This window comes from Nuphar pumila, chromosome 7, assembly GCF_984573655.1.
Source record: "Nuphar pumila chromosome 7, dmNupPumi1.hap1.1, whole genome shotgun sequence".
NCBI classification, from domain to species: domain Eukaryota; kingdom Viridiplantae; phylum Streptophyta; class Magnoliopsida; order Nymphaeales; family Nymphaeaceae; genus Nuphar; species Nuphar pumila.
The window spans coordinates 103,433,275-103,450,690 of NC_143255.1; the positions used below are offsets into that span (position 1 = coordinate 103,433,275).

The 17,416-nt window shown below is 36.0% G+C and overlaps 1 protein-coding gene across 2 annotated transcripts in view; it reads right to left on the reverse strand.

The window, feature by feature from the left end:
* The window catches only part of LOC149832706 (autophagy protein 5-like), a 73,420-nt gene extending 56,105 nt beyond the window's left edge, over positions 1-17,315 (reverse strand). Inside the window, exons 1-4 of one of the 2 annotated variants that reach the window (XM_090014670.1) lie at positions 17,078-17,315; positions 16,712-16,883; positions 15,472-15,596; positions 12,134-12,200 (exon numbers count right to left, since the gene is read on the reverse strand). In XM_090014670.1, coding sequence (XP_089870796.1) covers positions 12,134-12,200; positions 15,472-15,596; positions 16,712-16,819 — 300 coding nt within the window. In that variant the 5' untranslated portion in view covers positions 16,820-16,883; positions 17,078-17,315. Of the gene's footprint in view, positions 1-12,133; positions 12,201-15,471; positions 15,597-16,711; positions 16,884-17,077 lie in introns of those variants that run through there. The other variant, XM_090014671.1, reaches the window with a different exon arrangement.
* Positions 17,316-17,416: the final 101 nt, after the last annotated feature.

Below are 17,416 nucleotides of genomic sequence, written 5' to 3' on the forward strand. Positions count from 1 at the left end.
GTCAAAAATGCATTTCTAAATGGTAAGTTAGTTGAATAAGTGTACATGGAAGTCCCACCTGGTATTAGTATTCCCAAGGGTAAAGTTCTTCGTTTAGAAAAAGCTATTTATGGTCTTAAACAAGACCCAAAAGCTTGGTATGATAGGTTTAGTCAGGTTATGCTTAATATTGGCTTTCAATCATGTTCGACTGACATTGTTTTGTTTATTAAGAGTTCTGATGCAGGGATTATACTGTTTTTTCTCTATGTGGATGATATGATCATCACCGGAGGCGATAAACAAGGAGTTAAAAACATCAAAAAACTTTTTAAAACTCATTTTGAAATGACTGAATTAGGTTTATTAAGATATTTTTTAAGAATTGAAGTTGCTTATTCCACTCGTGGGTATTTAATGTTTCAATCTAAATTTGCTTTTGATATTGTTTCGAATTCTGAAATTACAGATGATAAGAAAGTAGACACTCCAGAAGTCATCAAAGTTAAGATGAGAATTGATGATGGAGAACCTCTTGAAGATCTTACTTCTTACAGACAGCTTATCGGAGCACTTTCCTATCTTTCCATTACTAGACCAGACATAACACACGTTGTACACAGTTAGCCAGTTCCAACATGCTCCCACCACAGTTCACATGGGAGTCGTTATGCGTATTGTTAGATATATTAAGTCTTCTCTTTCATAAGGAATTTTCTTGTTTTCTACCTCCTCACTAGATCTAATTGCATATACTGATGCTGATTGGGGAGGTCATCCCAATAACAGACACTCAACCACTGGTTTTTGCGTTTTCTTAGATGAATTGTTAATCTCGTGGAGATGCAAAAAGCAGCAGAAGGTTTCTCTCTCGTCCACAGAAGATGAATACCGAGTCATGGCAACCACAACCATGGAAGTAGTTTGGCTCAGATGTCTGCTTGCCGACATGGGAGTTGAAGCAACGCAAGCTTCAAGTATGTGTTGTGACAACAAGAGTGTGATCTACATTGCAAGCAACCGAGCATTTCATGAATGCACCAAACATATTGAAATGGACTATCATTACATCAAAGAGGAATATCTACATGGAACCATTGATCTGTCATATATTACATCAAAGTATCAATTAGCAGACTTCTTCACCAAGCCTCTCACTGCTTCCAGATTTCACTTTCTCTTAGACAAACTTTCACTCATTGTACCGTCCGTAAGTTTGAGGGAGAGTGTTAAAATGTAAAGTGTAACATATATATAATAATAATAATATATTATATTATATATTTTTTTATTATATTTTTTTATTTTTCCTTTATTTTATTTCTTCTTTATATATCTAGTTCAATTTGAACTAGATATATAACCTAGTCAAGTTCTTGTTAGAACTTGACTACGGTTCTAGCCGTTGGACTCTAATCCAAAGGCTACATTAAGAGTCGTTGGACTAGAGTCCAACAACTCTTTTGGGAGAGCTGAAAGTGAGCTCTCCCCACTCCATTCTTCTTGTATAAATAGGGGTGAACCCCTCCATTGTAATCTATCAATGCTTCTTAAGCATTTTGTGTATGAATAAAATATTATTTATTTTTTTAGTGTTCTTTCATTTATACCCTTTCAAGGGTCATGCTTGTAGTGTCTCCAATAGACAACTTTTTGTGAGTTCTTTGTGCATTTGTGGAAGGCCACCATTTTATTACACCACTATCAATAATAACTCTACTGAATCGGTCATATCAGGCCTGTGGGGCTTGTTTACGACCATAAATAGCCTTTTTAAGTTTGAGAACTTTACCCTTTTCAATATTAAACCCAGGCGAAAAATCCATATAAACTTTTTCACAAAGATCGCCATTAAGAAATGCATTCTTGACATCTAACTGCTAAATGGGTCATTGTTTAATAGATGTTAAAGCAATTGCGGTCCTAGTCATCCTAACAACAGGGGAAAATTTTTCTCATATTCTTGTGAGTAACCCTTAGCAACCAACCTAGCTTTATACCTTTCTAAGGAACCATCACTCATGGTTTTGACTTTAAAAACCCATCTATATCCTATAGCCCTTTTTCTTACGGGTAAGTTAACAATTTTCCAAGTGTTGGTTATATGATGAGCCTCTAATTCTAATCTCATAGCATATATTCAATGGAGAGTTTGCTTAGTCTCATTGTAGTTTGAAGGTTCATGATAGACATGAATGGTCATAAGACAAGTCCTATATCTTGGAGAAAAATATTCATAGGAGTAGGACACGAATTCATTACGAGGCTTAGAGAACCTTTGAGTCTTTCTAGGTAGTGGTCCTACAATAGGTTCTTATAATGATTAACCTTGTGAGTACTTTTCAAAGGCACATGGTTGATTCTCTCCTTTACGTCGAGTATAAATATGATTTTTATTAGAGGTTTCATCAAGATAATTATCCCCATCAATATCAAGAGCATTTTCCAAATCAAACATTCAATATTTTACTATAATCATTTATACTAAATGCTTTGGTATTCTTCAAAGGTAATAGAAAAGAGTAGTCGATTTCCTTCTTAGGAGAACTTTGATTAAATCCATTTTGATCTTCCAAAATGGTCACATTTCTTGAAATATATAGCTTATCATTTTTTAAATCATAACACCTATATTCTTTTTTATTTTCACCATATCTAATAAAAGAACATTCTATGGCTTTTGGTGAAAGTTTGTCATTTTTTTTAAAAAATGACAAAGCATTTACAACCAAAAAGCCTTTAATCTTTTGAAATTTGGGGATATTTTGAACAATTTTTTAAAAGGTGAAATATTTTTTAAAGAAAAGGAAGGCATTCTATTGATTAGATATATAGTGGTAAGTGCAGCTTCGGCCCAAAAAAAATTTTGATCATTATTGAAAATTAGTAGAGTTCTAATTGTTTCAATTATATGCCTATGCTTCCTTTCTACACGACCATTTTGTTGTGGAGTTATTGGACAAGATCTTTGGTGAATAATTTTATTTTGTTTTAAATATCTTTAAAATTCATCTGACATATATTCTCCACCAGTATCTTATCGAAAAGTAGAAATATTAGTTTGAAATTGATTTTTGATAAGCATACGAAATTCTTTAAAAAAAAAAGAGAAAACTTTCAATTTAAACTGAATGAAACATACCCATACATATCTAGTGGAATCATCAATAAAAATAACATAATACGAATATCCTCCTTTTGACATGACCGTCGTTGGTCCCTATATATCTGAATACACCAACTTGAAAGGTTTTTTAAAGAGAAGATTACTACTTGGAAAGGGAGAAGTATGCATTTTTCCAAGAATGCAATCATTGCAAATAAATTATTTTCCATTACAAAAAAGTCACCAAAAAAGAGAAAATGTACAATTTTAAAGCACTAGGATGACCAAGTCTTTTGTGTCAAGTAGTTACATCTTTGTTTTGAACATGACTAAAAAAAATGGATGGACGAAAAAAAATCCATATAGTAGAGGTCGCCTCACCTATGGCCTTGCCCAATCAGCTTCCTGTACCGGAGATCCTGCACAGAACAATCTGTAGGTGAAAAAGAGACTCTACAACCATAGTTGAAAATTTTAAAAATGAAAAATAAGTTTATTTAATTTTGGAATCATTTTAATTTTGGAATCATTTTAATTTTGGGAACACAAAATTCATTTTAGTTTAAAACCTTTTTTTAAGTTTCCAATTCCCTTTACTTCCAAAGATGTACCATCGGCAGTAGAAACAAATGAATTATGAGAGTTGGTGCATTGATTGGATAGAAGAAAAGCATTTAGAGTCATGTGAAAAGAAGCACCCGAGTCAAGTATATAAGAAGACATACTTAGAAGAGTTGAAGATGAAACTGCGGCTCCGGACGTGGATGGGGTAGAGGGGTTGGATTTCAAGAAATGTTACCGAACCTTCGTGAATTGAGCAATGGATTTTTTAATATCTCCCTCCTTGCTTTGGCTCTTTACTTGATTTTGTTGACTTTTCTCCAATGATGGCCACCTTCCTTTTGAGCTTAGGACGATCGGGTTAGTTATGCCCCAACTCATTACAAAATTGGCAAATGATTTTCCTTCCTCCTCCATAGTTCGGCCTCCCAAAATGAGGAGGCTTGTATGTTTTTAGATTGTTCCCTGGTCTTGAAACCGCATCTACATCATCAACCTCCTTGTTTATGGAGAGACAAGTTTTTTCTTGACATAGTTTGGCAAGTGCTTCATTTAGAGGAGAAGTTCTATGAATAAATGAACCTCAAACTTGTTCAAATTCTGGGGGGAGGCCACGAAGGAATTGAAATAAGTCTTTCTTCTCTATTTGGCATTGCCTCAACTCAATAGCCCCTCCTTCCCATTGAGGTTCAACAAGGGCAAGTTCATCCCACAATGAGGATTAAGTACTATAGTAATTGCAAACATTCATGTCGCCTTGTTTTGTTGTTATCACTTTTTCTTGCAAAAAATATTGCTTAGCAAGATCTCTTTGAGTGTAGATGTCTTTAATAAAAATCCAAGTCTCATTGGCTTTCCTAAACTTGGCAAGGTTGGCACAAATTTTGAGCTCAACATTGCTTATAAACCGTGTCAATATTTTTGCATGCTCACTTTCCCAATTTTCCACCTTTATTTGGTATTCTTGGATGGCGCTTTCTTTTTCTTCTTCATTTAGAGTCTTCTCTTGATCTCTTTCCTTCTTGGTGAGTTTAAGTTGTGGCTCGAGAACCATGCCATAAACTTTGGGGTGACTTACCATAGTCGCCACCCACATCATACAATTTGTTTCATTCAATTTGAATGAAAGAACGATCTTTGACCATGACAAAAAGAAGAGAGAAACGAAAGTGTGGAAGAATGTTGAAGAGCACGATCACCACTAGTACTCGAACACACGAGCACCATGATCAATAAGGCCCAAGGGTGCAATCACCAAGGGGCTCTGATACCATGTAATGAAATTAAAGTGTGCACAAGTGAAATGCCACTTAAGGGCTACATGAGTACAAAGTGTGCACAAACACAAAAAACACTAATGGAAAAAAGTCACAAAGGCATACACAAAACACTCACAAAGAGAGAGAGAGAGAGAGAGAGCACATTCACAAGTAAAAAATAATAAATGTTATTCATAAAATGCTTAAGAAAAGCATTGAAAGAAATAGGGACAAGATGCCCCTTTATATACAACAAAGGAGAGCCAAGGGAGCTCCCAATAGTCATTGGGAGCTCCCAACGGCTCTATGTTCAAAAGACCATAGAGACCCTAGTCTATAACAAAAAACAACAAATAAAAATAAAGAAAAAATAGAAAAGTCAAATCTTCCCTAGAGGGCAGGACCTATTGCATGAATGAAAAGACCAAAATGCCCCTAGAGGGCATTACCTATTACAAGCGAAAAAATATAGTATACATATATGTAATTGTATATACTACTCACATACATATATATATATATATATATATAACAGAAGATAGGAGTTGAAAAGCCCCAAAGTCCTTCACTTTTATGGGGTTAACACTATTAAATGGGACACCCAGTGGGCTGTTTATAAATGCTACAAAGAGATTACATTAAATAACAATGCCACTATATGGTGGTTTCTCATATACATAACGACTATTTTACATCAAATGAAAGATAAACTATCAAAATACTGCCAGACTTGTAACCCATGGTCTAAGGCACATGTGAAATGACAGAAATGCCCCTGGGCACTCAGTTAATACCACCTAGCACCTTTCACTACACAGCTTAGTGGCCACTTGAACACCTTAATTCGGAGGTTGTTATATTGAGCTTCTTAATACGAAGAAACCAAGCAAATGTTTCAGCTCAAGGGGATTTCAAAGGAAATGAGATAACTATAAACATGCACCAAAACTACATAAGAACTCAACATAAGTCACATTTATCACCCTTCTTATATTTATAGTAGAAATGTGTTACTCTTTGAGTCTAAATATTCTGACTATTCTTGCATAGAAGGTTGCAGATCTATACTTTTATCATTTCTCCTGAACTTGTCACAAAGATTGACTTAAAGAAGAATTGTATGATAAGGTTAAATCAAAGTTGTCAGATGAGGAAGCGGGAGCGAGAAGCAAGGCACTTCTAAAATTTTAGGAAGCAGGTGTTAAAATGTACCTATTATATATATATATATATATATATATATATATATATATATATATATATATATATATATATATATATATATATATATATATATATATTCTGTTTATTACATCAATACCCGATAGGGGTATTTTTGTAATTTCACAGTTGTTTTAGAAAACAACTATTTTTTCCTTTTTGATCAAATGTAATTTTTATTATTTATTTTTTTATTTTTCTTTTTATTATTTTTGAGGACCAAAAGGGGCTCCAACATAGAAGTCGTTGGAGCCCCCAACGGTCACAAATGTGACCGTTGGGGGCTCCCAACGACTCTATGGGAGCCCCCTTTTGGCTCTCCTTTTGAGGCCCTTTGGCCCTCCTTTTTACTCCTCCTTCTCTTGTATAAATAGGGGTGATCCCCTTGTGTATTTTCATTTTGGAGAGCTCCTCTCTCTTTTCAATAAGAGGCTTTGTATATTGTTGCCTTCTTAAAGGCTTGTGCTTGTATTGTCCCTTCGTGGACTTGTGATATTTTCTCTTTTATTCATTGTTGTATGTGCTTGTATGCACTCTTTATATTTCCGCAATATCTCATTACATGGTATCAGAGCCACTCGATTCTTGAAGGAAAGGTGTGGTTCGTGTATCTCTTATTTTGGTGGACATCTTCTCACTTCTTGGCAACATCATGGAGACAAAGATTGATCTTTCTTTCAAACTCAATGGAAAGAACTATATGATGTGGGCATCGGCAATGGAGAATAATCTCAAAGGGAAGAAGCTTTGGGGTTATGTCATGGGGACCGTTCCGGAACCGAAGCTTATGCTCACAAAAATGAAAGAAGATCAAGAAAAAGCTCTTGAGGGAGATGCTCGTCTCAAGGCCATTGAAAATCATCAAAAGGAAGTAGAAGATTGGGAAAGCAATCACGCAAAAATCCTTGCGTGGTTTATGAACAATGTGGAGCTTAAGGTATGTGCTAATATAGCTAAATTTCGTCGAGCCAATGAGGCTTGGTCCTTTATGAGGGGTATGTATACCCAAAAGGATCTTGCAAGAGCATACTTCTTGCAAGAAAAAGTTAGAACCACCAAGCAAGGTGATTCTAGCATTCAAGACTACTATAGTGCCCTTAACCCACTATGGGATGAATTGGCTCTTTTAGAGCCAAAGTGGGTTTCTATGGAAGATGTTGATTTAAGACAAAAACAAATGGAACAAGAACGATTGTTTCAATTTCTTTTTGGGCTACGCCCCGAATTTGAGCAAGTGAGATCCTCACTTCTCCATAGATCTATTTTTCCTCCTATTGAGGATGCTATTGCCGAAATCACTCAAGAGGAGACAAGGCTTGGCATGAGTAAGCATGTTGATGAAGTCCTTGCCGTATCCAAACCGGGTAACAATGTTAGAACCTATAAGCCTCCTCATTTTGGGAAACAAGGGAACTACAATGGAGGAAGAAAAATGATTGTTTGTCATTATTGCAATGAGCCGGGTCACATTAGACCCGTTTGTCCAAAGCTTATGGGAGCCTTCAAGCCTAAAGTAGCCTCTCTTGAAGAAACCACCTCCAAAGAAGATGAAGGCAAAAACAATGACATTAAAGAAACTCTTGGACAAATATCTATGGCTCTCCAACAAATGCTTAAAGTTTCTTCCTCCACATCGGGTGCGGCCATTGCTTCGACATCATCACCCGGTACATATTCTTGGATCCTTGATTCCGGAGCTTCTTTTCATATGACCCCTCATGAGAATGCACTTAGTGATGTTTGCATCAATTCAAAGGACTCTTGTGTCTCAACGGCCGATGGAACTTTTTTGAAAATTTCAAGTATTGGCTCTTTTAAAGATTCTCAAAATTTTTGTGTTCCAAAAGTAAGAGTTGTTCCCAAATTAAATTTAAACCTTTTTTCGGTTTCTCAAATTGCCGACCATGGATGTGAAATATCTTTCTCATCTAATGGTTGCTTTGTGCAGGATCTCCGGTCCGGGAAGCGGATTGGGCAAGGCCATAGAAAGGGAGACCTCTATTATATGGACCATCTTGATCTCCCTACAAACTTTTTTTGTTCTTATGTCCAAGAAAAAAATATGGAAACTTGGCATAAAAGACTTGGTCATCCAAGTTATTCCAAAATGTATCTCTTTCCTTTTGGAAACAAATTTTGTAAGGAAAAAGAAATTAATTGCAAAGATTGCATTTTTGGAAAAATGAAGTCTATTCCTTTTCCAACTAGATCTTTTTTCTCATCAAGGCCTTTTGAATTTGTGCATTCGGATGTTTGGGGTCCTTCTCCGGTTATGTCTAAAGGGGGTTATTCATATTATGTTACGTTTGTTGATGACTTTACTCGGTATGTTTGGATTTATTTCCTTAGTCATAAGTCGGAAGTATTTACTTTCTTTAAAGATTTTCATAAAAAGGTTCAAAATCAATTTCAAAGTAACATATCTATTTTAAGATCCGATTCCGGTGGTGAATATTTATCTCACGAATTCCAAAACTATTTAAGCCAAAATGGCATTTGTCATCAAAAGTCATGTCCTAGGACTCCTCAACAAAATGGCCTAGCGGAAAGAAAACATAGGCACATTATAGAAACCGCTAGAACATTGCTTGTGTCTAGAAATATTCCAAAAAAATTTTGGGCGGAAGCCGTTCTTACCTCAACCTATCTAATCAATAGAATGCCCTCTTCTAAGTTAAAAAATGCTTCTCCCTATGAGAAACTCTTTAAGTTTTCACCCAATTTTAATCGACTTCGTATTTTTGGTTGCAAATGTTTTGTCCTACTACATAAAAGGGATAAGTTATCTCCCAAAGCAATTGAATGTGTATTTTTTGGATATGGTGAAAATCAAAAAGGGTATAGATGTTATGATTTTAAGAATGATAAACTATATGTTTCAAAAGATGTAACATTTCTCGAAGACGAAAACGGTTTTGATAAAATAGAAGAGACAAATGAAATTGATTATGTATTCTTATATGATCTTATTGATGACATACAAGAAGATTCTCTTGAAAACATAGATGACACTCACGAGGTATCCCCTCTTGACATAACCCTCTCAAATGATAATAATTCAAATACAAATGTTCATGATAGCAATGCCAATATAAATGTTTACTCAAGAAGAAATCAAGAAAAACCTATTAGTGCCCTCGAAAAATACTCTCAAATTTCCGAATCCATTGAGGAACCACAAGTTAGGCATTCTTCTAGAATATCAATACCCCCAAATAGGTTTGTCTCCTATGACTCTTTAACTCCCAACTATCGGGCATGTTTGATAACTCTACACTCTTATTTTGAACCAACCCACTATAATCAAGCTAAATCTATACCTCATTGGGTTGAAGCAATGCAAGTTGAACTAAATGCTTTAAAAAAGGCCAATACTTGGGAAGTAGTTGATCTACCCTCACACAAAAAACCTATTGGTTGTCGTTGGGTCTTCAAAGTTAAAACTAAAAGCGATGGCTCGTTGGAACGATATAAAGCAAGATTGGTTGCTAAGGGATACTCCCAAGAATATGGTATTGATTACGAAGAAACATTCGCCCCCGTAGCTCGTATGACAAGTGTCAGAACCTTAATAGCTGTCGCATCAACCAAAAAATGGCCTATTTATCAACTTGACGTAAAAAATGCTTTTTTAAATGGAAGTTTAAGTGAAGAAGTTTATATGGATCCACCACCCGGAATAAATATTAAGCAAGGACAAACACTTCGGCTTTTAAAGGCATTATATGGTCTTAAACAAGCTCCTAAGGCTTGGTATGATCGTTTTAGTGATATCATGATAAAATTAGGATTTCATTCTTGTTATACTGACACTGCTATTTTTGTTAAAAATGCAGGTTCTAGTATCGTAATTTTGTTGCTTTATATTGATGATATGATTATCACTGGAAATGATCAAAGTAGTATTATTAATGTTAAAAATATGTTAAAAGATAATTTTGATATGTCTGATTTAGGTTTTCTCAGATATTTTCTTGGAATTGAGGTTGCATATTCTCCTAGAGGATATATTTTGTCACAGATGAAGCTTGGTGCAGATATATGTTCTAAGTCTGGGATTTCTGATGATAAGAAGGTAGAGACTCCCGAGGTTATTAATGCCAAGTTACGGTTAGAAGATGGGGTTCTTCTGGAAGATCCTACACCGTACCGACAACTCATTGGGTCTCTTATATATTTAACCATCACCAGACCAGATATCACTCATGCGGTTCACTCAGTCAGTCAATTTCATCATGCTCCTACAACCGTGCATATGAGTGCGGTTCTCCGAATCATTCGCTACATTCGGAATACCATCAATAAAGGGCTATTTCTATCCTCCTCTTCCCCTTTGAATCTTCTTGCTTATACTGATGCAGATTGGGGAGGTAACCCCAATGATCGAGTCTCAACTACTGGTTTTTGTGTCTTTTTAGGGGACTCATTGATTGCCTGGCGATGCAAGAAGCAGCAGAAAGTTTCACTCTCATCCACTGAAGCTGAGTACCGGGCAATGGCAACCACAACAATGGAACTTGTATGGCTTCGCAGTTTGCTTAAAGATATGGGAGTTGATATTACTGAAGCCTCCAAGCTGTGTTGCGACAATAAGAGTGCCATCTATATCGCAAGCAATCATACTTTTCATGAACGTACGAAGCATATCGAAATGGATTGCCACTATGTTCGTGACGAATTTTTACGAGGAACTATTGCTCTGCCATATGTCACTTCAGAATATCAGTTGGCAGACTTCTTCACCAAAGCTCTTCCAGCTCCTCGGTTCATGTTTCTTCTCGGCAAACTTTCCGTCCTTCCCCCGTAAAGTTTGAGGGGGGGGTGTTAAAATGTACCTATTATATATATATATATATATATATTCTGTTTATTACATCAATACCCGATAGGGGTATTTTTGTAATTTCACAGTTGTTTTAGAAAACAACTATTTTTTCCTTTTTGATCAAATGTAATTTTTATTATTTATTTTTTTATTTTTCTTTTTATTATTTTTGAGGACCAAAAGGGGCTCCAACATAGAAGTCGTTGGAGCCCCCAACGGTCACAAATGTGACCGTTGGGGGCTCCCAACGACTCTATGGGAGCCCCCTTTTGAGGCCCTTTGGCCCTCCTTTTTCCTCCTCCTTCTCTTGTATAAATAGGGGTGATCCCCTTGTGTATTTTCATCTTGGAGAGCTCCTCTCTCTTTTCAATAAGAGGCTTTGTATATTGTTGCCTTCTTAAAGGCTTGTGCTTGTATTGTCCCTTCGTGGACTTGTGATATTTTCTCTTTTATTCATTGTTGTATGTGCTTGTATGCACTCTTTATATTTCCGCAATATCTCATTACAGCAGGAAGCGTGGAACGACTTGGAAGCGAATCGAGAATCATTTTGAAAGCGAAAGGAGAAGCGAACTGGAAGCGACATAGGAATCAAAGGGAAAACGAAGAGGAAAGTGACTTAAGATTAGAGTGGGAAGCGAATAGGAATCGAGCTTTCTCGATATTGGGTTAAAAAAACTATTAAAAGCTAAAATTGTCTAAGCCCCCCCCCCCAAAAAAAAAAGGAAACTCATTTCCCGATATTGGGAAGTGAGCTTCCCAATAATGGGTGGGAAGCACGCTTCCCAATTAAAATAGTTGCTTCCCCGTGCACTTTGGAAGCATCACGTTTCGCGCTTCCAAAATGTGTTTCGGAAAAGTGTGTTTCCCCATGTTCTATAGAGTTTCCGATAACCCTGGGTTAAAATTTTATTGCTCGGCTTGTAAATGGAAGACTTCGGATGAAGCAGAGGAATATTAAGGTACCAATTTCTTAAGGTAGACAATAAGCTCCTCAGTGGATTTACATTTGGAACACCAGAAGTTGCATATGGTTTTGAGGATGGCTTGGTTAGGAGTGATTCCCAAGGCTTCGTAATTTGATATATTGTGTTCAACTCACTTTGAAACATGGCATGACCATAGCGACAGATACTATGTCAAGTTAAGAAACCATTAAGAAATTGAATGGAGAAATCTTACTGTTAAGTTCCAAGGTCTTTCTGGTATTGCACAGAGAAGATCAAAAAGAACTCCCAGTGGTACATACCTGCAAAATATGAAATATAGGGTAGGTAATCTTGCATATATATTTATGGTGGAAGACTAAATAGAATATTATTGTAAAGACTGTCTCAAAGGAAAATAACATGCACCATAAACAGAAAAGGAAAAGTATAAGACTAGCTCTTGCATTAAGAATACAATTTTAGCCAATAGAAAGTTGGGAACCGAAACACATCATTCACAAGAAACAACACACACTAGAAAACAATTATAAAAGTTTGACTAAAAAACATCTAATACCAGCAAATGTAAATAATATGCATGCGCTAACAGAAAATGAGCTCATAATTGCATCTACTATGGTTGTTGAAGAACTCAACTTATTTATACCGGCCAATAACAAATAGATACATTTAGCAAAATCAGTGTGAAGTTGTTTAGCTTTTGTGTTTTGAGACTGTGTAAATGTAGTTCATGTGCTCATACAGTTCTAGGTCAGGCCTATCTCTGAGGATGATTGGAGAACTCTGGGGAAATTCACTATGTTGAGGAGCTCTCTGTCTTTAGGATTATGTCATCATCAATTTTATGCTCATCTGGATTGAGCATATTAGTTTCATTGGTCAGATGTGTGTTTTATTATGACAAGGAAACTCGAAAATATGGTATCACATGCATGGATGATACAATTCATTTAGGCATTATATATCTTAACCAACTAGGAGGTCAGGGAATATTTATAACAGAACATGATTTTTCTGCTGATGCATGCAGCCTTGGTGAGATGTAGAATGCTGAGATGTAGAATGCCATTGTTTGTTTGGAACTAGTGTTTACGATTGACTTCTTATATTGATGTATAGAACTCATGTTTGAACGATCAGAAAGTGAGGATCTCTTATACGACAGCCATCCATGTAGTAACTCAGCCCAACGTTGACAGAGAGGGAAGTGGAATCAGGAAACAATGTGGAAACTGAAAGCACAAAGGGAGGGTTTTTTAGGTCCATGCCATGTAGGAAGTAAGAACTGATGCGTAAGCATATAGAAAGAAAATTACAAAATTTCAAACATTTAGAAATAAAAGGATTCAAAAATGTTAAATTATATGAAACCATAATTATATTAACCAACTAAATTCTTTATCTTCAGAAACATAGATTAGATGTTAGTATTACACCAACAGAATCTAAAAGCATCTTCTTATTTTCTCTAGATGTATAGTCATAGATTAGCATGCATGTAGTTGATACAAAGACAAAAGCTTGTATGAACATCTTTACTCCAAATAGAAATCGACCAACTACATTCTCCTTCCTACGAAACCAACCTGGCCTTTCTGTGTGAACTTTAGCACAATAATAAATTTCGGTACTAATTATATTGTTCATTAGTACCGAAATAACTAGTATCTCGCCAATAATAAATGAACTTTAGCACAAAAATCTATGAATTATATGCCTATGAGTGTAGTGCTGTGCATGTTCTCACAATGAGAAGAAAATTTTTTAACACTTTAATTTTCCCTTTCAATGTATTGCCCAAGACCTTTCAAAATTATTTTTTTTATGATTTAAAAAATCATGTGGGTTGTCATTATCATTTAAACCTAACAAAATTTGTGCCATGACATTAATTTTTAAAATGAAGAAATTTTTTAGTTGCAGAAATGTGTTGGTGTTTAATGGTAGTACAATTATCATGTTCTTGGAAGGGTTGTTCTCATGACATGGGAAGCAAGCTTCAGAAACACCTAGTTTCTAGCTTCCCTACTGGATTTCAAGTTTTGAGTCTTTTGACAGTAGGTAAAGGCTTTTAATAATCATGGCATAAGGATTTGTAGAAGCTTCTAGTAACCATGGCTCGAACTAATTTGTCTTTTTCCATTTGGAAAAAATGCTTAATCCTATGTGTATCTTGGACTTTATCTTAACAAGTGAAATCTGGATCTTTTATATGTAAAAGGTTTGAACTGTTCAGTTATGCCACATAGTATGTGTATATTTGTTAGTGATACCTTCTAATCAGAAACTTTCAGTTTTCTCAATCCTTGTACTCATTTTCTTTTTGGCTGGTAAAGAGGCAGGATTTACATCTATTTGCCTTGTTCTTCTAATACATTCATCACTTTAGTAAGCAATTGTTCATCTTGAACTGAGGGTCAGTATGGGATGATGACAATGGCAGTAGTTGAGAACACAATTTCATATGTTGCTATTTTGTCTGAATGTTCATATTTCATATAGTTGTTATTCCAATGTGATAATAAGGTTTAGACTATGTTTTTGATAAAATATAACATCATGGTTGGATGAGACAGCTGCATCAGCAGAGCTGCGCTACCTTAACCTATGTCACATACGTGCAGGTGTGGAGGGTGTGACACAGCAATTTTAAAAAACTTGGGTGCAGGGGTGCGGATATATATATATATATGTATGTGTGTGTGTGTGTGTGTGTATATAATATAGAAGAAACTGGACTTGGTTAAGGTTAACCGAATCCACTTTTAGACAGAAATGGACATCAGTACGGTTGACTTCACCTAACGCAAAGGAAGCCATGCCCAAGTGTCACATCCACATCAGTGAGGGTGCGACACAGGTGTGTCTCCCTGTTAGAAGCGTCCATGTTACATAGACCTTAACTGAGAGGTCTCAGGTTAGACTCCTGTTGTTGGCTACTTGCAAGTTTGGCAAAGATATGATGACATGGTAAACTGGTAAAGCATATTTTAATGTACTTCCACTGTCTCTGGCATCACCTTCTGACGCCATGTGCATTTTATCTGCTTATTTGCCTTTACTTTGCACAAGATCCCAAAGCTCCATAAGATTGGTCAGGTTTTCATATCGATTTAATCCATTCAAATAAGATTAGTAGCAAACTTCTTTGTTTCACTTGTGGTAAAGCATAACCACCAAGCATTAAAAAATATTTAAAATGGCATAAATCATGCATTTAAAATAGCTCAAGAACATAGATGTAAATAACAATAATATCATCTCCTCTAATATGTCGGACAAGAATTAGAGACCACCACCATAGTCATGATCAACAAGTTAGACCCATTTTCATAGGAACAGATGTGACTCTAAAGTCATCTGGGAAGTGGAAGGAGGAAATAGCATCACCATAAAAACTTAGAGCTGAAAGCTTAAACATTCAACTGAAGTTTAGCAGGAACTCATGAAAAATATTTTCCAGAAGAACATCTGGAGTGTGATAAGAATTATATTAGACAGATGTCTAACATAAATCAGTACAGAAAAACATAGAAAAGATAAAGAACAATATAAATCAATATGGCATACCATTTCAATGGCAATCCTTTATAGTCAAACCAAATGCTATCATCACCAGGAGGGAGAGCATTGCTGAAATGAGGCTTTACAAGAGGCAGTAACAGAGGAAGGTATCCATTTCGAGGGCCTAACACCTGTTTATCATATAGATGGCAATAGTTGAAACAGCAAGACCCTAAGACAGAAATTGATCAAGAAGAAGATGTTCGCAGAAGAAATCTTCACAAGTGCATACAAAATCGAGCTACCATAATACTCTTTTGAGCAGAAAAAAGATCTGACAAAAGTAAACTCTTGGTGGGATAAAGGTTTTTTTTATTAGTTTAGATTAGGCTAGGGTTTTCTGCATTGGCACTTGGTCGTGCCAATTTTTGTCTGCCAATGGATTGAAAGCCAGAATGCTTCCACATTTTTATGTAAGTTCAAGTGTCAACAGAAAAGGGGACACACTCAAGGAAGCACTTTTGCAACATGAAATGACAGAAAATGTATTGCAACCACTCTTCATTCATATAATGTGATCACAGTGACAGCATACGGCACAAACTGGATCCACCAAAATTTACATGGTGAAATATTTCCTCGGTCCCGGACCCAAAGACACTATGTTGATCAATGCATTATATCTTGTGTGAGCAATGTATATATATCTCAAGTTATTGAAGACAACAGCAAGACGATGTTGAACATCAGTGGGTTAAGTCAAGTTACTGGAAAAGTAGAAAATCATATACAAGACAAACAAAATGAATAAAATCAAACTAATCCAACACAAAAAAAATGGATATGGGGGAACAAGAAAAACGTACAAAAACTCTAACCCAAAAAATTATAATAAAGACCACCAATAGACCCAAATTCGACCACAATAGTGTACTTCACAATCAAGAAAAATGTTGTAGGCCTAATATAGCATCCAATGAGCTTAATGATGCCCAAATTGTGAAGCCATCAGAAAACGCACCAAAATTTTAACTGGAGCAACAATTTCCGATAATATCAATATGTCACAATTACAACAAAATCACAGAAACCTAGAACTCCAAGCAGCAGAACCAGCTAATAGGATGTTTCAAAAAGATGCCTAGATGATTCGATACCACTAATTGTATATAAAAACTACAAGGCACTCACCACGAGAAAAATCATTTGGGTGTTCAAATTTACGCAATAAAACAGCACATACGCTAAAATCATGGAGAAAACAAAGCGAGTGAATCAAGATAGAAGCGATTACAGAGGCATATACCAATGCAGGAGGAGGAACCGGAAGCGTCGTGATTTCGGACTCATGGAGATGAATCTGAAGAGGAATCTCCCCTTTCCACGCGTAGTTTTGGGCTTCTTTGCAATCCATGGCTCCTACCTAACGCGGCCTCATGGACAGATCCCTCATATAACCAATCATGTTCTCTCCCCAACTGAATTACAGCTAACCAAAAGAGTTCAAACGAATGAGAAAATCTTTTCTTGCAAACGTAGTCCCCTCAAGAGTCTACAAAAGTTTAACAAAAAGCCATCTCCATTCTCAGTGAAATAATCAAAGAAAACCCAAGTTCCAAACTAAATAGACTACACAAAACAAACAGCAATCCCATCACAGAAACAGTCTAACCAGGAAAAGGATCTCTGAATATCCACCAAGAGAAAGAGTACAATTGAACCAAAAACATAACTCCGAATTAGACGAAATTACACAATCGTCCGAAATTATTTCCAATAAGGAAAGAACGACTCAGAAAACAAGAATGTAAAGAGTTTGGCAAACACCGGAAGAGTTGGCTAATTTTTCCGAGGGTGGTGCAAACCGGAGAGAGAGCGGACCTTCTTCTATTGGTGTTTGGATTTGAAGGAATAAGAGGGAAGAATAAGATCTGGAATCAGAGAGAGAGAGATCTGGATTCTTGGGCTGTCAACGAGTCGGACTCGGGCAGACTTAAGTCTTTTCAGGTCC